Genomic DNA, 24,971 nt, shown 5'->3' with positions numbered 1-24,971 from the left:
CTGAATTTTGGTTAATGTACGTTGCTTATCTTCGGAGCTGACTTTTGAAAAATTACTGGATTAATTGAATGCAACTGACAATATTTACTCAAAGCACTTTCTAAAATTAGTGTCATGAAGCCAGTCAACTCATTAACCAGTGTCTTGAAGCCAGTCAGCTCTTTCCCCTAATGATCTCCATCAAAAGAACTGATACTCTTTTTTCCCTGCAGCCATTTTTCACTTCCTCCAAAAGTGAGGCATGCGTTTTCTGTCTGTCTGTCTAATTCAGGGGTCAGCAACCTGAAACAGTGAAAGAGCCACTCAGAACCGGTTCCCTCACAAAAGGAAAAACTGGGAGCTGCAAAAAAATGTGTGCACATGTGCATGCATGCGCAAAACAGGGTTTGACTAAAGAGTGGAGCCAAGGCAAGATATGCACCTACCCTGCATATATGAATTGATTGTTTGAACTTTTTTAGTCCCACTTTTTTTTTTTGGACTGCACATGGCAGAGGACTGGGAGCCGCAGGAGACAGCTGAAAGAGCCGCATGCGGCTCCGGAGCCATGAGTTGCAGACCTGTGCTCTAATTAATGTAGTTTTAACCAATTGTTGGCCAAGTGTGGGCTGAAGATTCTCCTGACCTTTTCAGATATTCCTGCAACGTATGGAATGACAACATTGCTTGGTTTATTATTCTGGAATGAAAAATATAATGGAAAGGAAAATTACAGTTGGGTGTAATCTAATCTACATATTAGTGACATCTCGATAACCTTCCCAATATTCAGATATAAACTAAATACTCGGAGGAACCAAATTTGATGGCTCTTGTACAAGACCCATGAAGCGATACCAGAGGCAATCGCCTGGATAGCTAGATTACACATCCACTTATGAGGCCACTGCCGTAAAAGTTTTGTGTATAATTACATGGATTATGTGCATATATTTACTTCTCTTTGTCATGTTTTCATCATATGCTAAATAAATAATGTGTTTAATCATTTGCAATTTGATGTTTTGCTGTCTGGCTTTCATAACTATTATGTTTGATGCATTGTCACTGAGGTGCGTTAGCATTTTCCATTTTGCCTGTTTATATGTTCCACATCATGGTCTTCATTTCTCCATGATGCACCAATTAGATACAGTACACAAAGTGATCTCACATCTGTACACATTTGTCTACCTCCATATGTACTATTTATTTTAATCCGAGCTCATTCTCCTTCTAGAATTGGAGGATAATATGATTTCCCAATGCAGAATATGTAGAGCAGATGATGCTGTAGTTTGAATCAGTGAGCCAAACAACATGCTGAATACAATCTTGAAGGTTTTCTCCCATATGCTTCTTCAAAGTTTTAAAAGCAATGCCACCATTTTTCTCTTCATAGGATCAGTCTCTTGGGACATGCACTGTATTAGAAACATTTAAAAGTGTGTTGCAGAATCTCATCAGTTGTACATCACCTGTTATGATTCTGAGTACAAGATCTACTGATATAAAAGGAATACAGGTATAGTTTTAATTAAATTAATGGAGTTGCTCATTGCTGCTTTGGCTCCTTTTTCATACTTCCTGTTGAAAGATTGTCATAATTTCATGCCTCAGCTGAATCTGCATAAATGATTCATGTGCCTATGCAATGCTTGTTTGATGTTGAGATTTAATGTATGAGAACAGCATTATTTATTGCACATTTATCTCTAATGAAGCTATTTATTTTTTGCTTCCTACTGACAGAATGTACAGAATACAGGGGCCATTTGTCAGGCTGCTAGTCCTCCTAAGCCTCCAAGGGCTCATGAACTAAAGCTGCTCATGAAAAACATCAAAGTAACAGCCACCAATCATAATATTGCAGGTATATTAATTTATACTTTGCTCTCCCTGTACCCTCCTGAATTGTATAATATATATTCTGGTTTAATTTTATTTATTGATTTGTTTATTTTAATCCCATTTATATCCCGCCCTTCTCCGAAGACTCAGGGCGGCTTACAATTTAAGCACAAACCAATGTGCTTAGCAATAGCCTTCATTCTATGTATATGCCTGCTTATTGCAATCAGTATATTAAAGTAGATGCTAGAAACAAAGAAAAGGAGGCATTTTAATCAGGAATGCACAGCAATATTGACTGGTTTTAATTTCTGTTCTCTATCCTGTTTCAAGTATCAAGAATTTTTATAAATATTTTTTTTTATTATTCTATGTTAGCACCTGATATGTATCCTTTTTGTTATAATACTGTACTAGAACCATTGGCCTTTGTGGGAGACATTTCATAACATCTTTGCAGAATTCAAATTCATACCCAGAGGTCTGTTGTTCCAGGAATTTGAGCTTGCCCTTTACAATATTGGGTAGCCTAGTTTCCATTGAGAAGTGGTGGATAATGCACATGGCTGCTTTAGTAGCTGTGTTGTAAATTAGAACATGCAAAATGTTTGGAATGCAAAGCACCCTATTTCAAGTGCAAAATGCCTCTGGCTCAAATATGAAACCATTGTTTTGAGTCTAAAATGGACCATTTCAAACATTTCATTCAAAACAGGGTAATTTGTGTTTGAACAGCTGGCTGTGAATTTCTTATAAAGAATTTAATATCATTGCAAATCAAGTGCGAAGATTTTTTTAAGCAGTTCTTAATGTTTACAGAAGGGGGAACAGGAAAGAGTTCAAGGGCATCTACATATTCTTATATGAGATAAACTTTTCATATTCTTTCTTTTAGAATTGGCACGTGCTAACAAGTATAATGTACAAATCTGCAATAATATCTTTGCTCTACTCTTCTAATCTTTATATATTGAGGCTTCTTAATTTATAGGAACACTTGTGGATCTCTCTGTGAGCAATGTCGTTTTGTGATTGGAATAGGATTATAGGCATAAAGAATGTACAGAGTGTAAATTGGTGAGACGGTTCTGCTAGCCAAATACTATCTTGAACATACCTCACAAGATTTGGAGAGTCAAAAATTCAGACAGCTCATATTATTATCATCAGCCATTCAGTCATGTCTGACCCTCGGCCACTGTATGAATCAGTGCCTCTCTGTCTCGTATGCCCCTCTGTCTCATATTACCTTCTTCAGATCCACCATAGTCATCCCAATGTCAGCTTTTGTAGTGTCCAGCCAGCAGGTACTTCTCTTTTTCTGCTGATGATTTCCAGCATGACTGGCTTTTCAAGTGACTTAGCTCTCATGACATGACCAAAGTACGACAGCCTCTGTTTGGCAATCTTGGCTTCAAATGATATTTTTAGTGAGGTTCAGTCTAGGACAGGGGTGTCAAACTCAATTTCATTGAGGGCCACATCAGCATTGTGGTTGCCCTCGGGGGGCCGGGTGGGTATGGCCAGGGTGGGCGCGGCCTACTGGGTGGGCACAGCTGGAGTGCGTATGGCTTACTGGGTGGGCATGGCCAGCTCTACATCATTGGCATCAAGGGTGCCTATGGGGGCCTGGGAAGGAGTGGGACAGATCTGGGGGTCTCTGGAAGAAGGAGGGTCTCTGGGCCAGGGCCAAGGCAGCGGGGACCGTTCCCTCACTGTTTCCAGGATGGCTTCGGGGGCCACATGAAACCACTTTGCGGGCCGGATCTGGCCTCCAGGCCTTGTGTTTGACACGTCTGGTCTAGGACGTCTTGGTTACTTTTGCAGTCCGTGGGATGCCTAATTGTCGCCTCCAGCACCACAGTCCAAAGGTGCCCATCTTTCTCCAATCTGCCTTTTTCAGAGTTCAGGTTTCACAGGCATAAGCAGCAGTTGGAAAAATTATTGCATTACTTGCATTTGGTTGTGAGGTTTTACTCTTCTAAACGTTATTCATGCCAGACATTGCAATTCTTCTAAGTGCTATACGCCATAACATCAAGTGGTCATAACATCAAGTACAAAGTCATGCAATATGTATTTAAAGGGGTGAGTACATAACTTGCCCATCAGGTTTTGTAAGCCTTTACCAGCCTGTGCTTGCATACTCCCTTCAGGTAATTCAGGTGAGCATTAAGGAAGACAAGTGGTCTACCCACATTGCTTCTACATTCTTTACTGTGTTTTCCTCCTGCTTTCTAAACTTTGGCCCTGTCTTGATTGAATTAATCTTTGAACTAGATTTTGGTTGGTTTAAAATGTGGTTTGGCTACTTTTTTCTTAATGAAGGTGCCCATGACTGGCTAATGATGACTCTGACATCTTAAATAATTTTAAAATATGGAGTTGTATTTTTCTCAGTTCATTTTTTGTCAATAATAATAATAATAATAATAATAATAATAATAATAATAATAATAATAAACCTTTATTGTCAAAGTACAACCAAGTAATACATTGAGATTAGCTGAGCCTCCCTTCGTGCTCCCACCCCCCCAACTCACAGCGACAACAAACCTCCATCTTATTACACCACATGAGCTAATTGCACCACACACCGACCTCACAAGTCAATTCTGCATAAAGTTGATAAAAATTATTTCCCATTCAAAAGCCTAACAGCCCACAGATAAAAGCTGTTTTTCAGACTGTTGGTGCGGCTGGCTATACTCCTATATCTCCTACCCGATGGTAGGAGAGTGTGAGTCATCCCTGAGAATTTTCCTCACTCTTCCAAGGCAGCGAGCCCTGGCGATGTCATCCAGTGGTGTCAGGGGACAGCCCACAATGTCTTGTGCTGTGCTCACCACCCTCTGTAATACTTTACTATCCGCGGCTGTCAGACCAGCATACCAAACCACAATACCATACGAGAGGACGCTGTCTATAGTAGACCGGTAAAAGAGGGTCATTAGCCGTTGTTCTACCCTGTTCTTCCACAAGACCCTGAGAAAGTGAAGCCTCTGTTGGGCCTTTCTAGCCACCTGGGTAGAATAAAAGAATAAATCAGTCTTTTGCACATAAGAGTCATCTCAAGCTTTTGATATCTCCACCTGTTTACTTCTCTTGGGTCATTACACAGATGGTAAACATTGCAGTATTTATGTGTTGGTACATGTTTACATTCATTATTTAAAATCTTCCAAGCACAGCAGGAGTTCTTATATGGATAAGAACTTACATTTCATTAATCCACTAATCTGAAATGCATAAAACCATTTTTTTATGTAGCTGCGCATCAAGTTAGAAAATCCTGTTTTATTTAAGTTTTTTTTTCTGTTTCCCTCATTACAGGTATCATTAACCCCATTTGTGTAGTTCAACTCAATGACCCTTTGCAGAAATTTTGTACTTCTTTTGCCAATTATCCCGTGGACCTTTCCTGGAAAGAGGAATTTATTTTGTAAGTACTCCTTGTAATACTTTTACAAGTGTAATATAAAACAATTGTCTAATTTTTTTTAATCCTCCTAATAGGAAAAATCTTATTAATTTACTGAGGCAGAAAGCCTATATACAGTAGTATATAGTATAGCATTATAATGAAGAATAAGGAGTAATGATCGCATCCTTATTTTTGATTCTTCTGGAATGTCAATTATAGACCCAGATCACACACTGGCAAATATTGTAGCATAGGGACAGGGTGGGATTTTACGTTTCTTTTGTTGTACTGTATGCTGTTTGAATCTCTGACCATTTTTTGGGTGAGTACATCTATGTTATAAAATGAAGGTATTTAAAAATGAGGATGGGTTCCAGCTCAGTCGTTCAGTTCCTAGTCATCGGCCAGACTATTGTAATGTGCTCTACATGGGGCTACCCTGGAAGAGCATTCAGAAGCTACAGTTGGTACAGAGTGCCGCAACATGGGTACTTTTCAGGGCCCCAAAATGGCCCCTCTAACACTACTGCTCCGCGAGCTGCATTGGTTGCCAGTTTGTTTCCAGGTACAGTGCAAGGGGTTGGTGATCACCTTTAAAGCCCTTCACGGCATGGGCCCAGGTTACTTGAGGGACTGTCTCACCCCACTGGGAGTGGCCCGTACCACTTGTGCTGGCAGAGGCCTACTGCGGGTCCTATCAGCCCAATTATTTTGGCTGGTAGGGTCCAGGATGAGGGCCTTCTCTGCTATTGCTCCTGCCCTCTGAAAGATCTTGCCCCCTGATGTGAGGTTGACCCCAACCCCAATCTTTTCATAAGGGCCTAAAGACATGGCTGTGCAGTCGCTTGGGGCTCAAGTGGGGGAAAAGAGCAATGGAGGTAGTTGATTAATAACAGATCACACCTTTTCCCCACTCCACACCCACCCTCCCCATGTTTCCTTGGTTTTAATGTCCTTTTATGTTTTTAACTGTATATGTAACTGTAAGCCGCCCACAGTTACCCTATGGTAAGATGGGCAGCCTATAAATTTTATAAATAAATAAATAATAAATAATGGCTGAATTTTAGATGGACAGAATATGCTCTTTGTTTCTATATACTCCTGTTTGACTGAAGTCTTTTTCTATAGTTCACATCAGTGCAATCCTATGCAAACCTACTCAGAAGTAAGTTCTGCTGAGTTCAGTGATTCATATTCCTGGAGGAGTGGGAATATGATTGTCGATTCCAACCACAGAAATAGAAACAGCCGAATACAAAGCTACACTTTCTTTATAGTTAACTTAATTCAAATACTACCAACTAAACATTGGTAAACTTACTGAATTAGTGAAATGATGCTAGCATTGAGTTCCAGTACTTCAGTAAGTTTATTGATGATTAATTGTGAATAAAGTTGAATGTGCTCGAGCTAACAAAATAAAGTATATTCTTGCCAGCATTCGGGATGTTTTTTCCTTCCAAGCAGGTGGTTCTGCTTTGGGAAGCAGAAATTCCATTATGCAGTTAAGAGACCATGTTTTAAAATATTGGAATGTGTGTGTGTGTGTGTATGTGTGTGTGTGTGTGTATCCATACATACACATACATACACACACATATGTATACATGTGTGTACACACACACACACACACACACACACACACACACATACACTTTGTTAACTACAAGTTTTGTTTGTTCACAGTGAATTAAATGCCAAATCGAAACAGCTGCAAATCAACATTGTGGAAAATGGGGAGATGGATGGTAAGTATTGTAGGAGACTTATTCTTTCCAAAGAGGTGCTTTAACTTATCTTCTCTGTTTGTAAAACTGAGGAGAATGCCCAGTGAGGGCAGCAGGAGAAATTGCTGAATTCCAAAGAAGCCCAGGTGTCATTTTTCCAGCCATTCTTTCCTCAGTGATCACTAAGCAAACAGTGAAACCCGAGATCTTGTTTAACGATCTAATGACTGACCCGTTTAGCTTCAGAAGAAAGAGGATCATCCAGCCATTAAGTACCACACGGTCACAACTATTTAGCAGATTTATATGGCTGCAAATCATAATGAGCAACTTACAAAAATATAATAAAACCCACAAATCAACACCAAATTAAAAAAATGAATGAGGCTTCTCTTGTATGTGTGATTAACAGTAAAAAAGCAAAACACATATGCTGCCCTCTATTATTATCCTAGCCCTAATACCTGAGGAAAAGGCCTTCAAGGCTTTCCAGAAGGTCCACAGATTCAGGTCTGTCTGGTTCTCGGGAAGGAGGCTATTCCATGGGACAAGCATAATGAGAGAGAAGCATCCTTGGTCCTACTGTGGTGGCACAGTGGTTAGAATGCAGCACTGCAGGCTGACTGACTGCTTCCTCCTCCAGGAGTTCAATTCTGAATGGCTCAAGGTTGACTCGGCCTTCCATTCTTCCGAGGTCAGTAAAATAAGGACCCAGATTGTTGAGGGCAATATGCTGACTCTGTAACCTGCTTACAGAGGGCTGTAAAGCACTATGAAGCGGTATATAAATCTAAGTGCTACTGCTATTGCTACTAAATAACATTGTTTCACAAAGCGGTCCTGACAGCTGAGGAGGAATGTACAAAAACCACTGGGGTAACTAGTAACCACTAGCAACTTGACCTTATGCAATGCAAGGCTTTAAAAATGGCAAACAGAATCTTGAATTGCACCCAGAAGCCTATATAGAACATGGGCAAAGATGTATAACTGAGTATCATCAACATGCTGTTGATTCTCCACCAATCGATTCCTTGTCAATTGTTTCATATAGATGTTAAATTGGAAATTAGGCCTCGGGAACTTGCAAAATAGGATTAGGGCTGGTCCTCTCTGCCCCACCAGAACTGGAACCAATTTAAAAAGAGGAGAACCATCATAAAACTGTGCTCTGCACTTCCAGCTTCCTAAGTCTGTTCAGAAGGATACCATACTCTGTGATACTGAAGACTGTTGAGGGATCAAGGAGCCCTAGTACAGATGCACTGCCCCGTCGCAAGCCTGCAGAGATTATCCATTAAATGACCCTGATAATATGGCTTGATACCCAAATGAAAATAATCCTGGTAATCTGTTTCTTTCATGCCCCTTTGAAGCTGCAAAGCTTACCACCATCTCAATAACCTCTAAAAAGAAAAGATTGAAGATTGGACAAAAATTGTCCGGTATTGTTGAATGCACTCTTGAACCACCACTTTCTTTAAAAGAGGTGGAACATATCTCCAAGGTGGCCTTAACCAATCAGGAGGGATATGGGCCTAAACATAAATGGCAGGACTCAGAGCCCCAATATCTACTTCCTGAGTGACTTCCTTATGAAGTCATAAATGGTACAGTGGAAATAGTAACTTCTTTTTTGCTTTACTTCCATGATAATTATATTTTTAGTATAATATGTCCCAAAATATTTAAAGCTTGTTCTCAGCATAATTTTCAGTACTGAAAATTTTAATAAATTGCTTCTGTTTTATTCAGGTGACTCTTCTGTTTCTGCTTGTGTTCCTTTGGATTTATTCAGGAAACAGCCTTCTGGACTGCAAAGTTTTGCATTAAACAGCCAAATCAGCAATAATAGCTCTGCAATAGGATCTGTCTCTGCAGAGGTAGAAAGTTTTAAAATACCTGGATTTTCTTTTCTTGAATATATCCTGACCCAACTCATTTGACTCATTATGCACACAATGGTAAAATGTAGACATAACAGTAAAGTTACCCCCATCTCAAGCCCATCAGAGGCCATCTGTTTGTACATGATTTTTTTTAAAAAAGGGGTGTGTGTGACTGTGTTGACTCTTGCAGGTTTTTGGAATTCCTTTTCCCCACAAAATAGAAGATATATGTTCAACTATCCTTATTTAAGATGCCAAGTAAACTTCTCTTTCTTTAGTTCTTATACATGGAACCTTCAGAAGCAAAATCACTGCAGCTTCCTGCCAAGCTTCCTGTTGCAAAAGTCGAAAAGGATCGAACTGTGATGCCTTGTGGGACTGTGGTCACTACTGTAACTGCTGTGAAAGCCAAGACCTTAGTGGAAGGGAGATCATCTATTCTGCACTCAGGTGAGAATCCCAGAGGAAGTCTACCTTGCTCTAAGAACCTGACCTTTTAAGACAAATTTGTAAGATGAAAGACAGGATACAACTTGGATTGACTCATTACTTTTCAAACCTATTTGGCTGTGGAACATTCTGGGACTGAAGATATTGAGAGATAACATGGATGTTAGTTCAGACATGTTAAAGACAAGGCCCGGGGGCCGGATCCGGCCTGCGAAGTGGTTTCATGTGGCCCACGAAGCCATCCTGGAAACAGTGAGGGAACGGCCCCCACTACCTTGGCCCTGGCCCAGAGACCCTCCTTCTGCCAGAGACCCTCAGATCTGTCCCACTCCTTCCCAGGCCCCCATAGGCACCCTTGATGCAAACGATGTAGAGCTGGCCATGCCCACCCAGTAGGCCATACACACTGGCCACGCCCACCCAGTAGGCCACGCCCACCTGGCCCATACCCACCCGGCCCCCTGAGGGCAACCGCAATGCTGATGCGGCCCTCAGTGAAATTGAGTTTGACACCCCTGTGTTAGTTCTTAAAAAGGAGGATTTTTTTTTAGAATGAAAAGAGTGATTAGATTATTTTAAAAGAATATGTAATTTTAAAAACGTTCAACCTTTGCATCAATTAAAAATAATAATGAACTTTAAATAGCCTTACATTTTATCTTGTAACAACTACTTCACTTCTGTATATAAAAGAAGTGATTGATTACTTCTTTCTTTCTTTGCACAAAAGATGTTTCATGGGATTAGCGTTTTGGCTTCTGTGCTTCTTTCACACTGTGAAAATCCTGTTTCACATAAATGCAGTGAACAAAAAGGAGGAATCATGTTTCTTTGTTTTGTTTGTTGCATATTATTTCAAAATTAGTGAAATTTCATTAAATTTTTGTTCCATTTAAGAGTCAAAAATCAAGTTAGCTTTCACATTCGTAGGTTAGTAAACTGACTGGCTTAATTAATTAGCAGACAGATTTTAAACCCCAAAACTTTGAGGAAAATGTTCTAGGAGAGCAAATTATAACCACATAGGTGCTATAAATATCCTCACCTACTGAAGTAATTGGACTGTATGATTAACACGATTAAAGGCATGCACAACAAAAAGGATGATAGGATTCCCAGGGGACTTGCCAACCCTAAACATGATAGTTCACTTTATAAGCTGGTGTATTTGTATGTATTCTTTTCTTTTTTAAAAAAGAAAAAAAAATAAAGTTTTGGGTAACCATATGAGGAAGAATTTGAGTATGTTTTGGGATTTACCATGAGGGTATTTTCTTTTTAAACAGACTGCAAATTTAAAAGCAGCAGCCTTTTTATTGCTGTACATTGGGGTAGGATGCCCTCTACTGAGGCAAGAAAAGCACTTTTAAAAATAATAATTGTTTTTAAAAAGCTATTAATTTTCCCCCTGCTCAGCTGCCCAAATTCTCAGCTGCCAAGCAAGGAACCAGGTGATTTTTTTTAACACGGTACTATTAGTTCTGTTCTCATAGAACAAAAGCACTGAATTGTCTTGATTATTTTACATAAAGCAGCAACCTTTAGTAGAATGATCCATAGTTAGTATTCTACTATGACTTCTCCAGCAGTCATATTAGTACTATCAAACACATTAGTTTAAACTGTTTTTTTAAAAAAATTCAGAATCAGTAAAATAATATTCTATTTTCAAAAGTAGTATAAATGGAAAACATATTGTGCACCTATTTGCATAGTCTTGCAAGTTAAACATTGGGAAAAAAAGGTTTCAGATGATTAAGCAAAATCCAACAACTTTAAATTTCTTTGCTGTTTGGGAGAGTTTATTTATTTATTTATTTATTTATTTATTTATTTATTTATTTATTTGATTTATATACCGCCTTCTCCCGAAGGACTCAGGGCGGTGTACAGGGCAATAAAAATAAGAATACAGAATATAAGATTTAAAATTAAATGATTGTGCCCGATGCAGTAAATTAGTTAAAAATGATGTTAAAACCCCAAACCCATCAGACCAGGCCGGGTTGTTCAAATAGATAAGTTTTTAGATCATGCCGGAAGGAGCGAGGGTTGGGGGCCATCCGGAGTTCAGCCGGTAAGCGGTTCCAAAGGACTAGCGCACCCACCGAGAACGCCCTCCCCCTGGGGGTCACCAGTCGACATTCTCTGACCGGTGGTACCCTGAGGAGGCCCTCTCTGTGGGAGTGCACTGGACGGAGGGAAGTTGACGCCGGCAGCAGGTGCTCCCGTAGGTAATCCAGACCCATGACATGTAGGGCTTTATATGTCATCACCAGCACCTTGAATCTCACCCGGAAGGCAACTGGAAGCCAATGCAGCTCACGGAGCAGAGGTGTAACATGGGAGTATTGGGAGACCCCCAACAGAACTCGCGCGGCTGCACTCTGTACCAGCTGAAGCTTCTGAGTGGTCCTCAAGGGCAGCCCCATGTAGAGAGCATTGCAGTAGTCTAAACGAGAGGTCACAAGTGCATGAGTGACTGTACGCAAGGCATCCAGGTCCAGATAGGGTCGCAACTGGCGCATCAGACGAACCTGGGCGAAGGCCCCTCTAGTCACAGCTCCTATATGATCTTCTAAGGAGAGCTGTGAATCTAAGAGGACACCCAAGTTGCGAGCCTTATCTACGGGGGGTAATAACTCACTCCCCATAGTAAGAGATGGAATAATCTGAATTTCCTGAGATGCCGGCACGTACAGCCACTCAGTCTTGTCAGGGTTGAGCTGAAGCCTGTTCCTCCCCATCCAGACCCGGACCGCTTCCAGGCAACGGGACATCACGTCGAGGGCATCACTGGGGTGGGGTGGGGTAGAGATGAAAAGCTGGGTATCATCAGCATACTGATGATACCCCACTCCAAAACCACGGATGATCTCACCTAGCGGCTTCATATAGATGTTGAACAGGAGAGGTGAGAGTTGCCCAAGACCTCAGGCAAATCTTGAAGGTTTCAGACCCTGTCCGACGAATGACCCAAGGATTGAAACCGGAACGGGAGCTGGTTCTTCTAAGCCGTGTTTATTATCCGCATAAACGTTCGCTCAAAGACAAATGAAGTCAGCGTTGACTTTACAGCACAGTCAACGCTGGTTAAATAGCCGGCAAGGCTAACTCCCACCACCACACCCTAATTTACACCACCACGCCCCCACCCTACTTAAACCCCGCCTCCCATGGTTCCCTCCTTTTGGCTCCCATCCCACCACCAACGCAGCCGGTAAGTTACCCCCCAGCCTAAGCCTCCCTCTTTTCCCCCAGAGTTCTGCCTCGACTCTTCTTTCCCCTCACCACCCCAGACCGCCGTGAGCTGCTCGCTAAACCCCTTCCCGGCCCACCGGTTGTCTCTGTCACCCCCTGACCCACCCAGGCACCCATTCCTGCCCTGCGGCTCGGGCGCTGGGCAGCCACCGCCCAGTCCTTCGCACGGCCCCTTCCCGGCCTGTAAGCAGCTTCTGTAGCCTGACTGGCTGGTCCGCGGCCTCCCCAGCTGACAGGCGGCCCGCCGCTGCGCCGTTCTTCTTGCTGGCCCATTCCCCGATCCGTCGGAATGGCGTGGGCGTGGCCAACCGTCTCTGGAGCCCGGCAGCATGGCGAAGAGGCGAGGATGCCTGCGAACAACGTCGCGGCCTGGTAAGTTGCTCCGTGCAGTTACCGGGTCGCTGGGGAGGGCCGCGTGCTGACCCGGCCCTCCAGGAGACGACGGGCGACGGCGGGAGGCTCTGGGGCCCGGTGGGTTGCCGCGGGTCGACGGGCGACGGCGGGAAGCTTTGGGGCCTGGTGGGTTGCCGCGGGTCGACGGGCGACGGCGGGAAGCTTCGGGGCTTGGTGGGTTGCCGCGGTCGCCAGAGTGCTGGGAAGGGCCGAATGCCGTCCTGGCCCTCCGGGAGATGACTGGCGCCGGCGGGAGGCTTCGGGGCCTGACGGAGCGCTCTGCGGGAGCCTGGCGGCGTGGTGAGTCACCCCGCGGCCCGTCCGAATGTCGGGCGTGTTCGGCCCGACATGCCGCCCCCCCTACCAAGGGTCCTCCTGCAGATGTAGAAAACAGGGTTATAGCATCATTCACTGTGCACACACCCCCAGGACCCCCACCCCCCGGCCTGCCAGGGTGGGCTCGGTGGAACGCCCGGATCAAACGTGGAGCATGGACATCCTCCCGCGACACCCACGTTGCCTCCTCCACCAGGTACCCCTTCCACCGAAGGAGATATTGTAGGGCGCCCCTCCGCACTCTGGAGTCCAAGACCTCCTGCACCTCATATTGGTCGGCGTGAACCGGTCCGGGACCCCCCTCCCCTGCTGCCGCGGTAGCCGCTGGAGCAGGTTTCAGCAGGCTACTATGGAACACCGGGTGGACCTTACCCAAAAACTTAGGCAACCGCAGCCGCACCGTTACCGGGTTTACCACCTGCACCACCCGGAACGGGCCGAGGTATTTGGGTCCTAGCTTACGGCACGGGACCTGTAACCGTATATACTTGGTGGACAAGTAAACCAGGTCCCCCACCCGCGGTGTAGCAAAGGGTTTTCGTTTTTTGTCCGCCTGTGCTTTGGTCGCCACGGCGGACCGCTCCAACGCTTCCTTCGCCGCCCCCCAGGCAGCCGTGATTTGACGCATCCAGTCAAGCGGTGAGCACGGAGACGCCTCTTCCTGAGGGCATTCACTGAAAGGAACGAACTCGTGACCAGTGACCACCCGATATGGAGAGAAGCCAGTACTACTGTGAACTGCGTTATTGTATGCGACTTCAGCAAGCGCTATCAGGTCTACCCAGTCCGTCTGCCGGAAAGAAACATAGCTCCGTAAATAGCGTTCAACAGCAGCGTTGGCTCGTTCTGCAGCCCCATTGGTACTGGGATGATAGGCGGTACTCAATCCCTGGGACGAGCCGATATGACGCAGGAACTCTCTCCAAAACCGGGCTGTGAATTGCACCCCTCTATCCGAAATCACACGCCGCGGCACTCCATGCAGTCGGTATACTTGCGTGAGGAACATCCAAGCCAAGCGACGGGCTGATGGTAACCCCTTACACGGGACAAAGTGTGCCTGTTTAGAAAACAGGTCAACCACCGTCCAGATAACTGTGTGACCCTTACTCTCTGGGAGGTCCACAACGAAGTCCATGGCGATGTCCTGCCAAGGCCGGGTTGGGTCAGCTACCTGTTGCAACAACCCCAAAGGCTTCCCAACTTGGGGCTTTGTAGTGGCACAAATATGGCAACGCCGTACGTACTGCTCGATGTCACTCTTCATGCGAGGCCACCAGAATTGACGACGTGCCAGATGTAAGGTTTTCACAAACCCGAAATGTCCCGCCTGTTTGGCGTCGTGACACCCATGCAGAACGCGTGGCCTCACGGTTTCGGGCACGTACAGTCGTGTTCCATGCCACGCTAAACCGTCCCGCATAGTCAATAGTCCCGGATTACTCCGCAACCAGGCGTCCTCCTGCAAGGTCCTTTGGATGGCCTGGTTCAAATTCTCCTCCGATACCTGTCCAGCACTCTCCGATCCAATCCCCTCGGTTGCCAGTGTCGGGATGAGTGCCTGCACCACCTCCTCCCTCTTGCTGTCATACTGAGGCATGCGTGACAAGGCATCTGCCAGAAAGTTCCGACCCCCCGGCACATACTTCAGCACAAAACGGAAACGACGGAAGTATAAGGCCCATCGGACATGTTTAGGCGACAAGCGACGAGGGGTTTGTAGGGCTTCCAGGTTTTTATGGTCCGTCCACAGTTCGAACGGACGGGAGGCCCCCTCCAGAAGATGTCGCCAGGTTTCCAAAGCCCAACGGACCGCATAAGCCTCCTTCTCCCACACCGCCCAGGCCCGTTCGGTGGGAGTCAGTTTCTTAGAGGCATAAGCACACGGCTGCAGGACCCCGGCACTGTTCCGCTGTAGGAGGACGGCCCCAAGAGCAACATCGCTCGCATCCGCCTGTACGACATAAGCCAGCTTGGGGTCGGGATGTCTCAAAACGGGCTCTTTAGCAAAGAGGGACTTCAGTTCCTCGAACGCCCGCTGACACGCGGTGGACCACTCCAATTTCAACCCTGGACGCGGGCGTGTCTTCAACTGTCGTGTGCGCAGTAGATCTGTTAACGGCAGGGCGATAGCTGCGAAACGTGGGATGAATTGTCTATAAAAGTTGGCAAAGCCAAGGAAACTTTGCAACTGTCGCCGAGTCTGCGGAGCCTGCCACTGTTGAATGGCTTGTACCTTTTTAGGGTCCATCTCCACCCCCGCCGCCGATATACGATACCCAAGGTAGTCCAGCTGGGCCTTATGGAACTCACACTTGGACAATTTAACATAGAGCTGCGCCTCCAGCAGTCTTGACAACACCTGCCGCACAAGAAGCACGTGCTCCTCTAATGTGTCCGAGTAAATCAGGATGTCGTCCAAGTATACCAAAACACCCCGATACAGGAACTCATGCAGGACCTGATTGATCAATTGCATGAACACAGCGGGAGCCCCCTGTAGGCCAAACGGCATCACTCGGAACTGAAAACTGCCAAGAGGACAATTAAATGCGGTCTTCCATTCATCCCCAGCTTTGATCCTCACCCGGTAATAGGCTTCCCTGAGGTCCAACTTAGTGAATACCCGGCCTGTCGCCAACTGGGCCAGCATGTCCTTCATCAAAGGAAGGGGATAGAGGTGCTCCACGCACACCGCATTAACCCCCCGGTAGTCCACACATAAGTGCAAGCCCCCATCCTTCTTTTCACGAAAAAGAACTGGCGCCGCCACCCGGGATCGTGCTGGTTGAATAAATCCTCTTTCCAAGTTCTTATCTATGTACCGCCGTAACTCCTGCATCTCTTTTGGAGACATGGCGTACATACGGGGCTTAGGTAGTCTGGCCCCAGGTTCGAACTCAATAGCACAATCCGTCGGCCGATGGGGTGGTAACGAATCGCACTCCCGCTCATCGAAGACGTCCATTAAATCCGAGTAGTCCTGGGGTACATGCACCTTTGAATCATCCGTGACCCCACAAGCCTTCTCCCGCGTCCCCGTGTCCTCCGGCCCCAGAAAGGAATGGTGGAGAGGGGGCTCGGGGCCCAGACCCACCCGAAGATGGCGACTACCCCCCTCCCACCAAATCGTGGGGCCCCATTTATCAAGCCACGTAAGGCCCAGAATGAGAGCTTCAGTCATAGAGGGCACCACAACAAACCGCAAAACTTCCCAGTGGGCCCCCAATTCCAGCCGGACAGGTTCGGTGACGTGGGTGATAGGAGCCCCCCCAAGGAGCGACCCATCCACTTGTTGGAAACGCAGAGGGGTTACCAGTCGTTGCAACCGGATACCCACTGCAGCCACTGTTTTTCGGTTGATAAGACACCGGGTGCTCCCCGAATCGACCAAAGCCCTAACCGCCCGCCTTTGCCCAGACACGGGGCTCACCAACACCACGGGAAACACAAAAGGGCACACCGGAGCGCTTACCATCGGATCTTCCTCCAGCTCCAGATCCTCAAGGTCTTCCGTCGGCACGGTCTGGGTAGTTACGGGCCCGGTTGCCAAAGGAGGTGTCGTGTCCCGACGGCTGTCGTCAGCGGCTTGGTATGCAGTTCGGGACCGCTCCGAGGTCCTCCTAGCAGGCAAAGCCCGTGTCGAAGTTGCTGGAGGAACCATCCGGGCTGGCGGGAGCGGGCATTCAGCCGCCCGGTGACCCGGCTGGTCACATCGGAAACACCTAATACCAGGACGTGGTGGTGGTACAGGGTTGGCCTTGGCCACCGGCAAGCCGGGCCGCTCCTCCACTTTCACCCTTTCGGCCGGCCTCCGGGCCCCGGTCACCCCCTCTGACCTTCCTCGATTATCCTGCAAGCCAATGTCCAGCTCAATGGCCACCCGGAACCAGTCCTGCAGACGGGCCGGAACCCCTCTTACCACACAAGCTCGTCGTAAAGCACTATCCAGTCCAGCCTTAAAGTGGTGCACAAGAAGGCGTTCAGGCCATGACCGTAGCCTCCCGGCCACCTTCCGGAACTCCCCAACGTAGCGTACTGCCGGTCTTCCTTGTTGGCGCAGATCCAACACTTCGGCCTCGGCACGGAGCACCCGTGAGATATCCTCAAAACGGGCCCGTAAAGCCTCCAGGAAAAGACCAAGGTCCCCGAGCTCACGGGCATGGTCGCCGTATAGATCAGCCGTCCAGGCCGCAGCCTCTCCTTGTAGACATGCTGTGACAGCCACTACCATCGCCCACTGGGACGTATAGGCCGGGCCGTATTGGTCCATGTGATTAATCACCTGCCCCAAAAACATTGCCAGGCGGTCTGGATGACCATCATAGACCACGGCCAGGGGCGGAGGACCCCACGCCAGCCCTTGACCCCAAGGACCCAGCGGCATCCCCTGGGCTGGAACCCCCCCATCTGGTCGCAACGGCTGCTGTCTTGGTTTTCCGGTTGCGCTGTCCCAGGGAGTCGTGCCGCTTGGTACCGCCGTAGTGGGAGCCGAAACCCCGGGACCTCTGGGAACCTCAGGCTGGCGAGCTGATCCCTGGTACCTTGGGCTGTCCATACGAAAGCGGGGTGGGCTAGGCCGCCGAGCAAGGCCACCTGGGAGGGACCACTGTCCCTGGTCAGACTCATCTGGAACAGACCAAAGCCCAGGCTCCCGACCCCTCACTTCCCCGAACCGCTCTCTGAGAACCTCCATAGTACGGTTGCCCGGGACGGTGGAGTAACTCCATTCTTCACCGCTGTCCTCCATGAAACACCGCTCCCTCCACTCAGTAGACGCACCTTTAGGCCGGTTCATCAAGCCTTGGTCGGGTCCTCGCTGATCCCCCTCGGAATACGTCCACCGATCGCTGCTGCGACCCCGCACTGCAGCCTCCTGAGGCCTCGGACCAGGGCCTTCGAGTGGAGGGGGTTTTTCCTTCCGCCGCACCGAGGGCAACGCCTCCTCCCCCACCTCCACCGACTCCAAGAGCCCAGCCGCTGCTCCAGCCTCCTCCTGCTGCTCCTCGGCCAGTGGTGCAGCATCCTCCGTGCCTTCTGCCATAGCAAACTTCTGGGAAAGAGCTCCCCGCAAAGAAAGAAAAAGGAACGCTGACTTACTTTCAGACCCCGTCCGACGAATCACCCAAGGATTGAAACCGGAACGGGAGCTGGTTCTTCTAAGCCGTGTTTATTATCCGCATAAACGTTCGCTCAAAGACAAATGAAGTCAGCGTTGACTTTACAGCACAGTCAACGCTGGTTAAATAGCCGGCAAGGCTAACTCCCACCACCACACCCTAATTTACACCACCACGCCCCCACCCTACTTAAACCCCGCCTCCCATGGTTCCCTCCTTTTGGCTCCCATCCCACCACCAACGCAGCCGGTAAGTTACCCCCCAGCCTAAGCCTCCCTCTTTTCCCCCAGAGTTCTGCCTCGACTCTTCTTTCCCCTCACCACCCCAGACCGCCGTGAGCTGCTCGCTAAACCCCTTCCCGGCCCACCGGTTGTCTCTGTCACCCCCTGACCCACCCAGGCACCCATTCCTGCCCTGCGGCTCGGGCGCTGGGCAGCCACCGCCCAGTCCTTCGCACGGCCCCTTCCCGGCCTGTAAGCAGCTTCTGTAGCCCGACTGGCTGGTCCGCGGCCTCCCCAGCTGACAGGCGGCCCGCCGCTGTGCCATTCTTCTTGCTGGCCCATTCCCCGATCCGTCGGAATGGCGTGGGCGTGGCCAACCGTCTCTGGAGCCCGGCAGCATGGCGAAGAGGCGAGGATGCCTGCGAACAACGTCGCGGCCTGGTAAGTTGCTCCGTGCAGTTACCGGGTCGCTGGGGAGGGCCGCGTGCTGACCCGGCCCTCCAGGAGACGACGGGCGACGGCGGGAGGCTCTGGGGCCCGGTGGGTTGCCGTGGGTTGACGGGCGACGGCGGGAAGCTTTGGGGCCTGGTGGGTTGCCGCGGGTCGACGGGCGACGGCGGGAAGCTTCGGGGCTTGGTGGGTTGCCGCGGTCGCCAGAGTGCTGGGAAGGGCCGAATGCCGTCCTGGCCCTCCGGGAGATGACTGGCGCCGGCGGGAGGCTTCGGGGCCTGACGGAGCGCTCTGCGGGAGCCTGGCGGCGTGGTGAGTCACCCCGCGGCCCGTCCGAATGTCGGGCGTGTTCGGCCCGACAGAAGGCACATGGAAGATTGCAGAAGAGAGAAAGATTTCCCCTCCTGCTTCATTAATGATTAACTATGCAAGTAAAATTATATTGCAGTAATAAATAAAATACAGAACTACAGTAGTAGCTAGTAGTAGTAATAAGCTAGTTATTACTTCTGATACATAAGTCTATTTTAAAGCTGTTTAAAATTCGTTCCAAGCATGATACTAAATTAACTATACTGTACAAAACGAATAGATGTTACATGTTGTACTGTGAATGTTGCTTCAAAACAAAAATAAGAGTGAAAATTCTGTGCTGTGAGAAAGAATTACAAACAGTAACTCTGTGGTCTGACTGTCTTATAAATGGTTGAATTATCTATCTCTTGAATTTCTAGACATGTTCGTATGTTCGTATCCCGTAAAGCGTAATTTAAAAAAACCCTGAAATGAAGTAGGTGATAGATTGGAATCATACATTACAGTAGTAATAGTTTGCTTAATTGTGGTTTGTTGAATGAACCACCATATGCACATCATGCTGTATATATTTCAATAAATGGATTCATACACTCCTTTAAGCTAAGTCAAAAGCAAACAATCAACAGTATGGCTTAGTATATAGTAAAGGGTTTTTTTAACTGATCAGATCTATGTATTTAATATATTATCCATTTGCAAAAGGTGAATGTTTTGCTGGGTTTGTCTTTTGTAATGTATAATAAAACAATAATCAAGCTGTTTTATCTAACAGTTTCACCAGTTCAAAGTCCTGCTAAACTGAAAAGGATTGAAAAGGATTTATCCATTCAAGCAATCCATTGTCAGAATGTTTCCGTAAGCAAGGCTTTATCTTCCTCAGATACTGGTGAGTTTGTGCTTTCTTTAGAGAGGCATGGGACAACCTTCAGACAGTGGGACTTTAATAAACTGATATCAAGCAGAATGTGATGGTTTTTAGGGTCAGTTTTACAACTTTTTGAATTGTAAGACACTAGGATAAGTTAGTTCCCCCCCCCAAAAAAATGCTTGTTTGATACTATGACTTACTTCATACAGAATAATGATAAGCCCTATTTGAAAAATTATGAACCTTTATTGTCGAAGTACAACTATGTGTACATTGAGATTAGCTGAACCTCCCTTTGTGCTTCCACCCCACAACACACAGTGACAAGCAATGTCTGCCATACGTGCCAAGGTGAACAATAATACTTAAACTTAACAGAGGCATAGAAATTGAGCAATTTGAATTGGAAAGGAATATCTAGTGCAGGGGTAGGAAACTTCGGCACTTTTATGACTCATGGACTTCAGCTCCCAGAATTCCTGAGCCAGCTGGCTCAAGAATTCTGGGAGTTGAAGTCCATGAGTCATAAAAGTGCCGGGGTTGCCTACCCCTGATCTAGTGGCTCATCCTTGCTTTTATGAAGAAAACATGCTAAAAGTTCACTGCATTTTCTACCACATCATAATCTTTCACTAAGAGAGTTATAGTTATGATAATGCCTTAGGAAATATGAAATAGCAGTGGGCATCTTCTATGAAGTATTAAGAAAGTACTACTACTCCAATCTGCTCCTTTGAGAGATAAAGAGATTCTGTGGGATTTCTCCTGAATTTGCATGGGCTAATTTTTTTGTCTTTTAAGCAGATTACGATATGTCATAAAGACAGGAATTTCTGCCCCTATTTCTAATTATTTCTTACATTTTTTGAGCTACTAACCACACTGAAATCAGGGAGTAATAATAAATGCATTGATTATATCTATCCCTCTTTACCAATGTTTTTAAAAAGGAAAAACTAGAGAAAAACATGCATGCCATTTTAATGAGTGCTGCTTCTAATCACTGGTATTTAGTTACAACAAACCGGTTAATGTAACTTGAAAAGCAAACCTGCCTCTGAAACGCTTAGGACTAATTTAATATGAAGCTATTTACTACATAACCTATACTATTCAAATGATGTATTTTGATTACGTGTATATTTAAACTTTGAATTAAATATTGATGAAATGCAAGCAAAATTCTCAGAATTGTTTCCTGAAATACAAAGCAATGGAAAAATATTGGTTTAGTTTTTAAAGTATGGAATTTTAATTTATACAAAACAATACTTTCCTAAGGCATTTCTGCTTGATTCTGTATTGTGCACTTTATTATTTTATCTAGTCATTCTCTTATTTATGTATTTATTTTGGCAGAGTTACTGGTGTTGAATGGCACAGATCCTGTGGCTGAAGTAGCCATTCAACAGCTCAGTGAATCTGCAAAGCAAAAGTTCAAATCTCCCAGAAAAAAAAGCACCATCATAATATCAGGGATTTCAAAGGTACAAAATAATCATGACTGTTTTTTATTTAATGAATTCAAGATCAGGTATTTTTTCTACTAAAATCTCTTTTAAAAACTCCCCACTGGGTTTATATGCTATTTTGAAGTTGAATTTTTAGACTAAGACATGGTTTCCCAGAGAAGAAAAGACATTTCTTCTGAATACTGCAAGCTTCAGAAATATTACACTAATTGTTGCTAAAGCTTTTCATGTCATGCCGTAAAACTAAAAACAATAATTTGTGCTTCTCTGTATGGTACTTAGGGTAAAAATCATGGTCATTAGAATCAGGCAGTGTATAAATGTGATGAGTTAATTAATTAAAATTTGTCTAGAAGTGAAGAGAAAGTATTTTTCCCAGACCTGCACAAAACCAGCTTCTAATTTTGTTACTGAAATATCTGATGTAATACCCATGGCAGTTTGGTGTCATTAAAGATACTCCCGGCAGTCATTGGCTCCTACTATCAAAAATATCCTGGCTTCTGAAAGAATAATCTCTCTAGTAGAATTAGTGTCACAGAAGGAAATGATCGCCTCATACACTTTGGATGCTTCTGGATTGAAAGGATTAGCCAGCTATAAGCTGTTGCCTAGGGAACGCCCGAATATGTTAACAACATACATTCTTTGGGGAGGCTCCTTTCATGTCATATGCACAATATACCTGCTTCTTGTGTCCTGACCAGTGTACACTTGAGGACCTCATGGCAGTGCAACAAAACATAACTAGTTCCTGGGCAAGACTTGTTTAATTTGTACATATTTTAATCTTGTATATATATATATGTAGATCTAGAGTCTCGGGTTTCTTCCCGCGTTCCTTTCATCTTCAGAAAGTTGTGGCGACGTTTCGACGAAATCCCATCCGTCATCATCAGGCCGGAGTGTTCCTCCTGCTGCTTCCAGGAGCAATGCGTGGTCTGGCTGTTCCTTTCCTTCCAACTGCCAGTGGGGCTGTGTTCTGACTGAGAGGAGGTGTGGCTGCTTTCTGATTGGGTGGGGGCGTCCTCCGACTGGGTGGAGGCGTGGCTGTCTTCTGATTGGGTGGGGTGTGTTCTGAATTCAGAACACACCCCACCCAATCGGAAGACAGCCACGCCTCCAACCAATCAGAAGACAACCACGCATCCACCCAATCAGAAGACAGCCACGCCTCCACTCAATCAGAAGACAACCACGCATCCACCCAATCAGAAGACAGCCACGCCTCCACTCAATCAGAAGACAACCACGCCTCCACCCAGTCGGAGGACACCCCCACCCAATCAGAAAGCAGCCACGCCTCCTCCCAGTCAGAACACAGCCCCACTGGCAGTTGGAAGGAAAGGAACAGCCAGACCACTCATTGCTCCTGGAAGCAGCAGGAGGAACACTCCGGCCTGATGATGACGGATGGGATTTCGTCGAAACGTCGCCACAACTTTCTGAAGATGAAAGGAACGTGGGAAGAAACCCGAGTATATATATATATATATATATATATATATATATATATATATATATATATATATATATATATATATATATATATATATATATATATATATATATATATATATATATATATATATATATATATATATATATATATATATATATATATATATATATATATATGTTTCAAATGTTAACTATTTAGATTACCTTGCTAGGCCCCAAACATGGGGCAAATCTTTATTTCCTGTTTTCAGCCTATCTTGAAGGCTATCAAACAGGCAGTAGTCACACCGGACAATTCATATATTTGTGTAAATTACTAACAAAGAATTAAAGGGAAACTGAGATGCATTTCTGACTCCTTAGTCGTCCTCAGTCAGCTATACCCTTCTGAGATTCGAACCTGGGCTGATTGCAAATAACACTGCCTTGTATGCAATCAGCCCAGGTTCGAATCTCAGAAGGGTATAGCTGACTGAGGACGACTAAGAAGTCAGAAATGCATCTCAGTTTCCCTTTAATTCTTTGTTAGTAATTTACACACACACACACACACACACACACACACACACACACACACACACACATATATATATATATATATATATATATATATATATATATATATAAATTATGTTGTATAGTGTGCCTTAATTTGATTGTGATGCTTCTGACACACATAAAGTAGAATTAGTTCAAACATACCAGGTTTTGTGCTGGATATGAAAGGATAATTTGGCCTTGGAAATTTTTCATAGGAGTAGCCACATGAATAGAAATTAGAAGAGATCCCAAGTTGCACTACAGTAAGACATGTAGAGCCCAAATTTAGATATTTAAAAGACGAGAATGGGCAATGAATTCAGAAATGAGTATGTATGACAAAAGATGTGGGGAAGAAGAAAAGGCCATTGAAGAAAGAGAGGAAACAGGTGGCTGAAGCTAAGAACCAAAGGAGCAATGATCCTGGGCAAAATGTTATGTAGGGCCTAGGGCCGTGGTAGCGAACCTATGGCACATGTGTCACAGGTGGCATGCAGAGCCCTCTCTGTGGACACACACCCCATCGCCCCAGTGCTAGGCCTTCAGCTGGGTTTTATAAAACCTTATTTGCTTTAGGCCTCTGCCGCCATGTGCAAAAAAAAAAGGTTCAATCAATCAATAAATTTCAACTTCTCGCAGGAAAAAAAGATCTTACAAAGTTGGAATTGATTGATTAAACTTTTTAGTCCCACCCAGTCTGCCGTTACCACTGCAGCCATGCCCACCCAGTGGACCATGCCCACCCAATGGGACACACCCACCCAATGGGCCACGCCCACCCGGCTCCCGATGATACATAAATGGGTTTTAGGTTGCAGTTTGGGCACTCGGTCTCCAAAAGGTTCGCCATCACAGGCCTAGGGAGAAAAGGGTCACATGCTGTGGATGAGAAGGAAAAGAACAGGGAAAATTTTTAAGGAGGCAAGATCCAATTCCTAAGAGATGCTGTACCATTTGATGGTTTATAGAAGAAGACCAAGAAATCAAGCAGATTTTAACCACTTCTGTTTCATCCCCCAGTAACTAAGGATCTATGGGGGTATATTTCCAAATAGGCTCCCTGCCCCATTATATATGATTTTATAAAAGAAATATTTGCATTAAATATTACTTTAAAAGTTATTTTAAACAATAGGAAGAACATAGGCAAAATTAAACATGGTTATGAATTTAAACGAAGCCCACTTTTTATATCCACAGCATGTCCA

The 24,971-nt window shown here is 45.7% G+C and overlaps 1 protein-coding gene across 2 annotated transcripts in view; it reads left to right on the top strand.

Moving 5' to 3' along the window:
• Positions 1-24,971, top strand: part of C2CD2 (C2 calcium dependent domain containing 2) — a 48,068-nt gene that overhangs the window by 19,405 nt on the left and 3,692 nt on the right. For both annotated transcript variants that reach the window (XM_083361470.1, XM_083361469.1), the window contains 8 exons: positions 1,382-1,504; positions 1,732-1,852; positions 5,164-5,272; positions 6,944-7,005; positions 8,740-8,867; positions 9,152-9,323; positions 20,195-20,308; positions 21,650-21,777. In XM_083361470.1, the coding sequence (XP_083217596.1) occupies positions 1,382-1,504; positions 1,732-1,852; positions 5,164-5,272; positions 6,944-7,005; positions 8,740-8,867; positions 9,152-9,323; positions 20,195-20,308; positions 21,650-21,777 (957 nt within the window). The remainder of the gene's footprint in view (positions 1-1,381; positions 1,505-1,731; positions 1,853-5,163; positions 5,273-6,943; positions 7,006-8,739; positions 8,868-9,151; positions 9,324-20,194; positions 20,309-21,649; positions 21,778-24,971) is intronic.

This window comes from Vipera ursinii (genome assembly GCF_947247035.1).
Source record: "Vipera ursinii genome assembly, chromosome: 4".
NCBI lineage: Eukaryota > Metazoa > Chordata > Lepidosauria > Squamata > Viperidae > Vipera > Vipera ursinii.
This window is presented reverse-complemented; position numbering and strand designations above follow the sequence as displayed.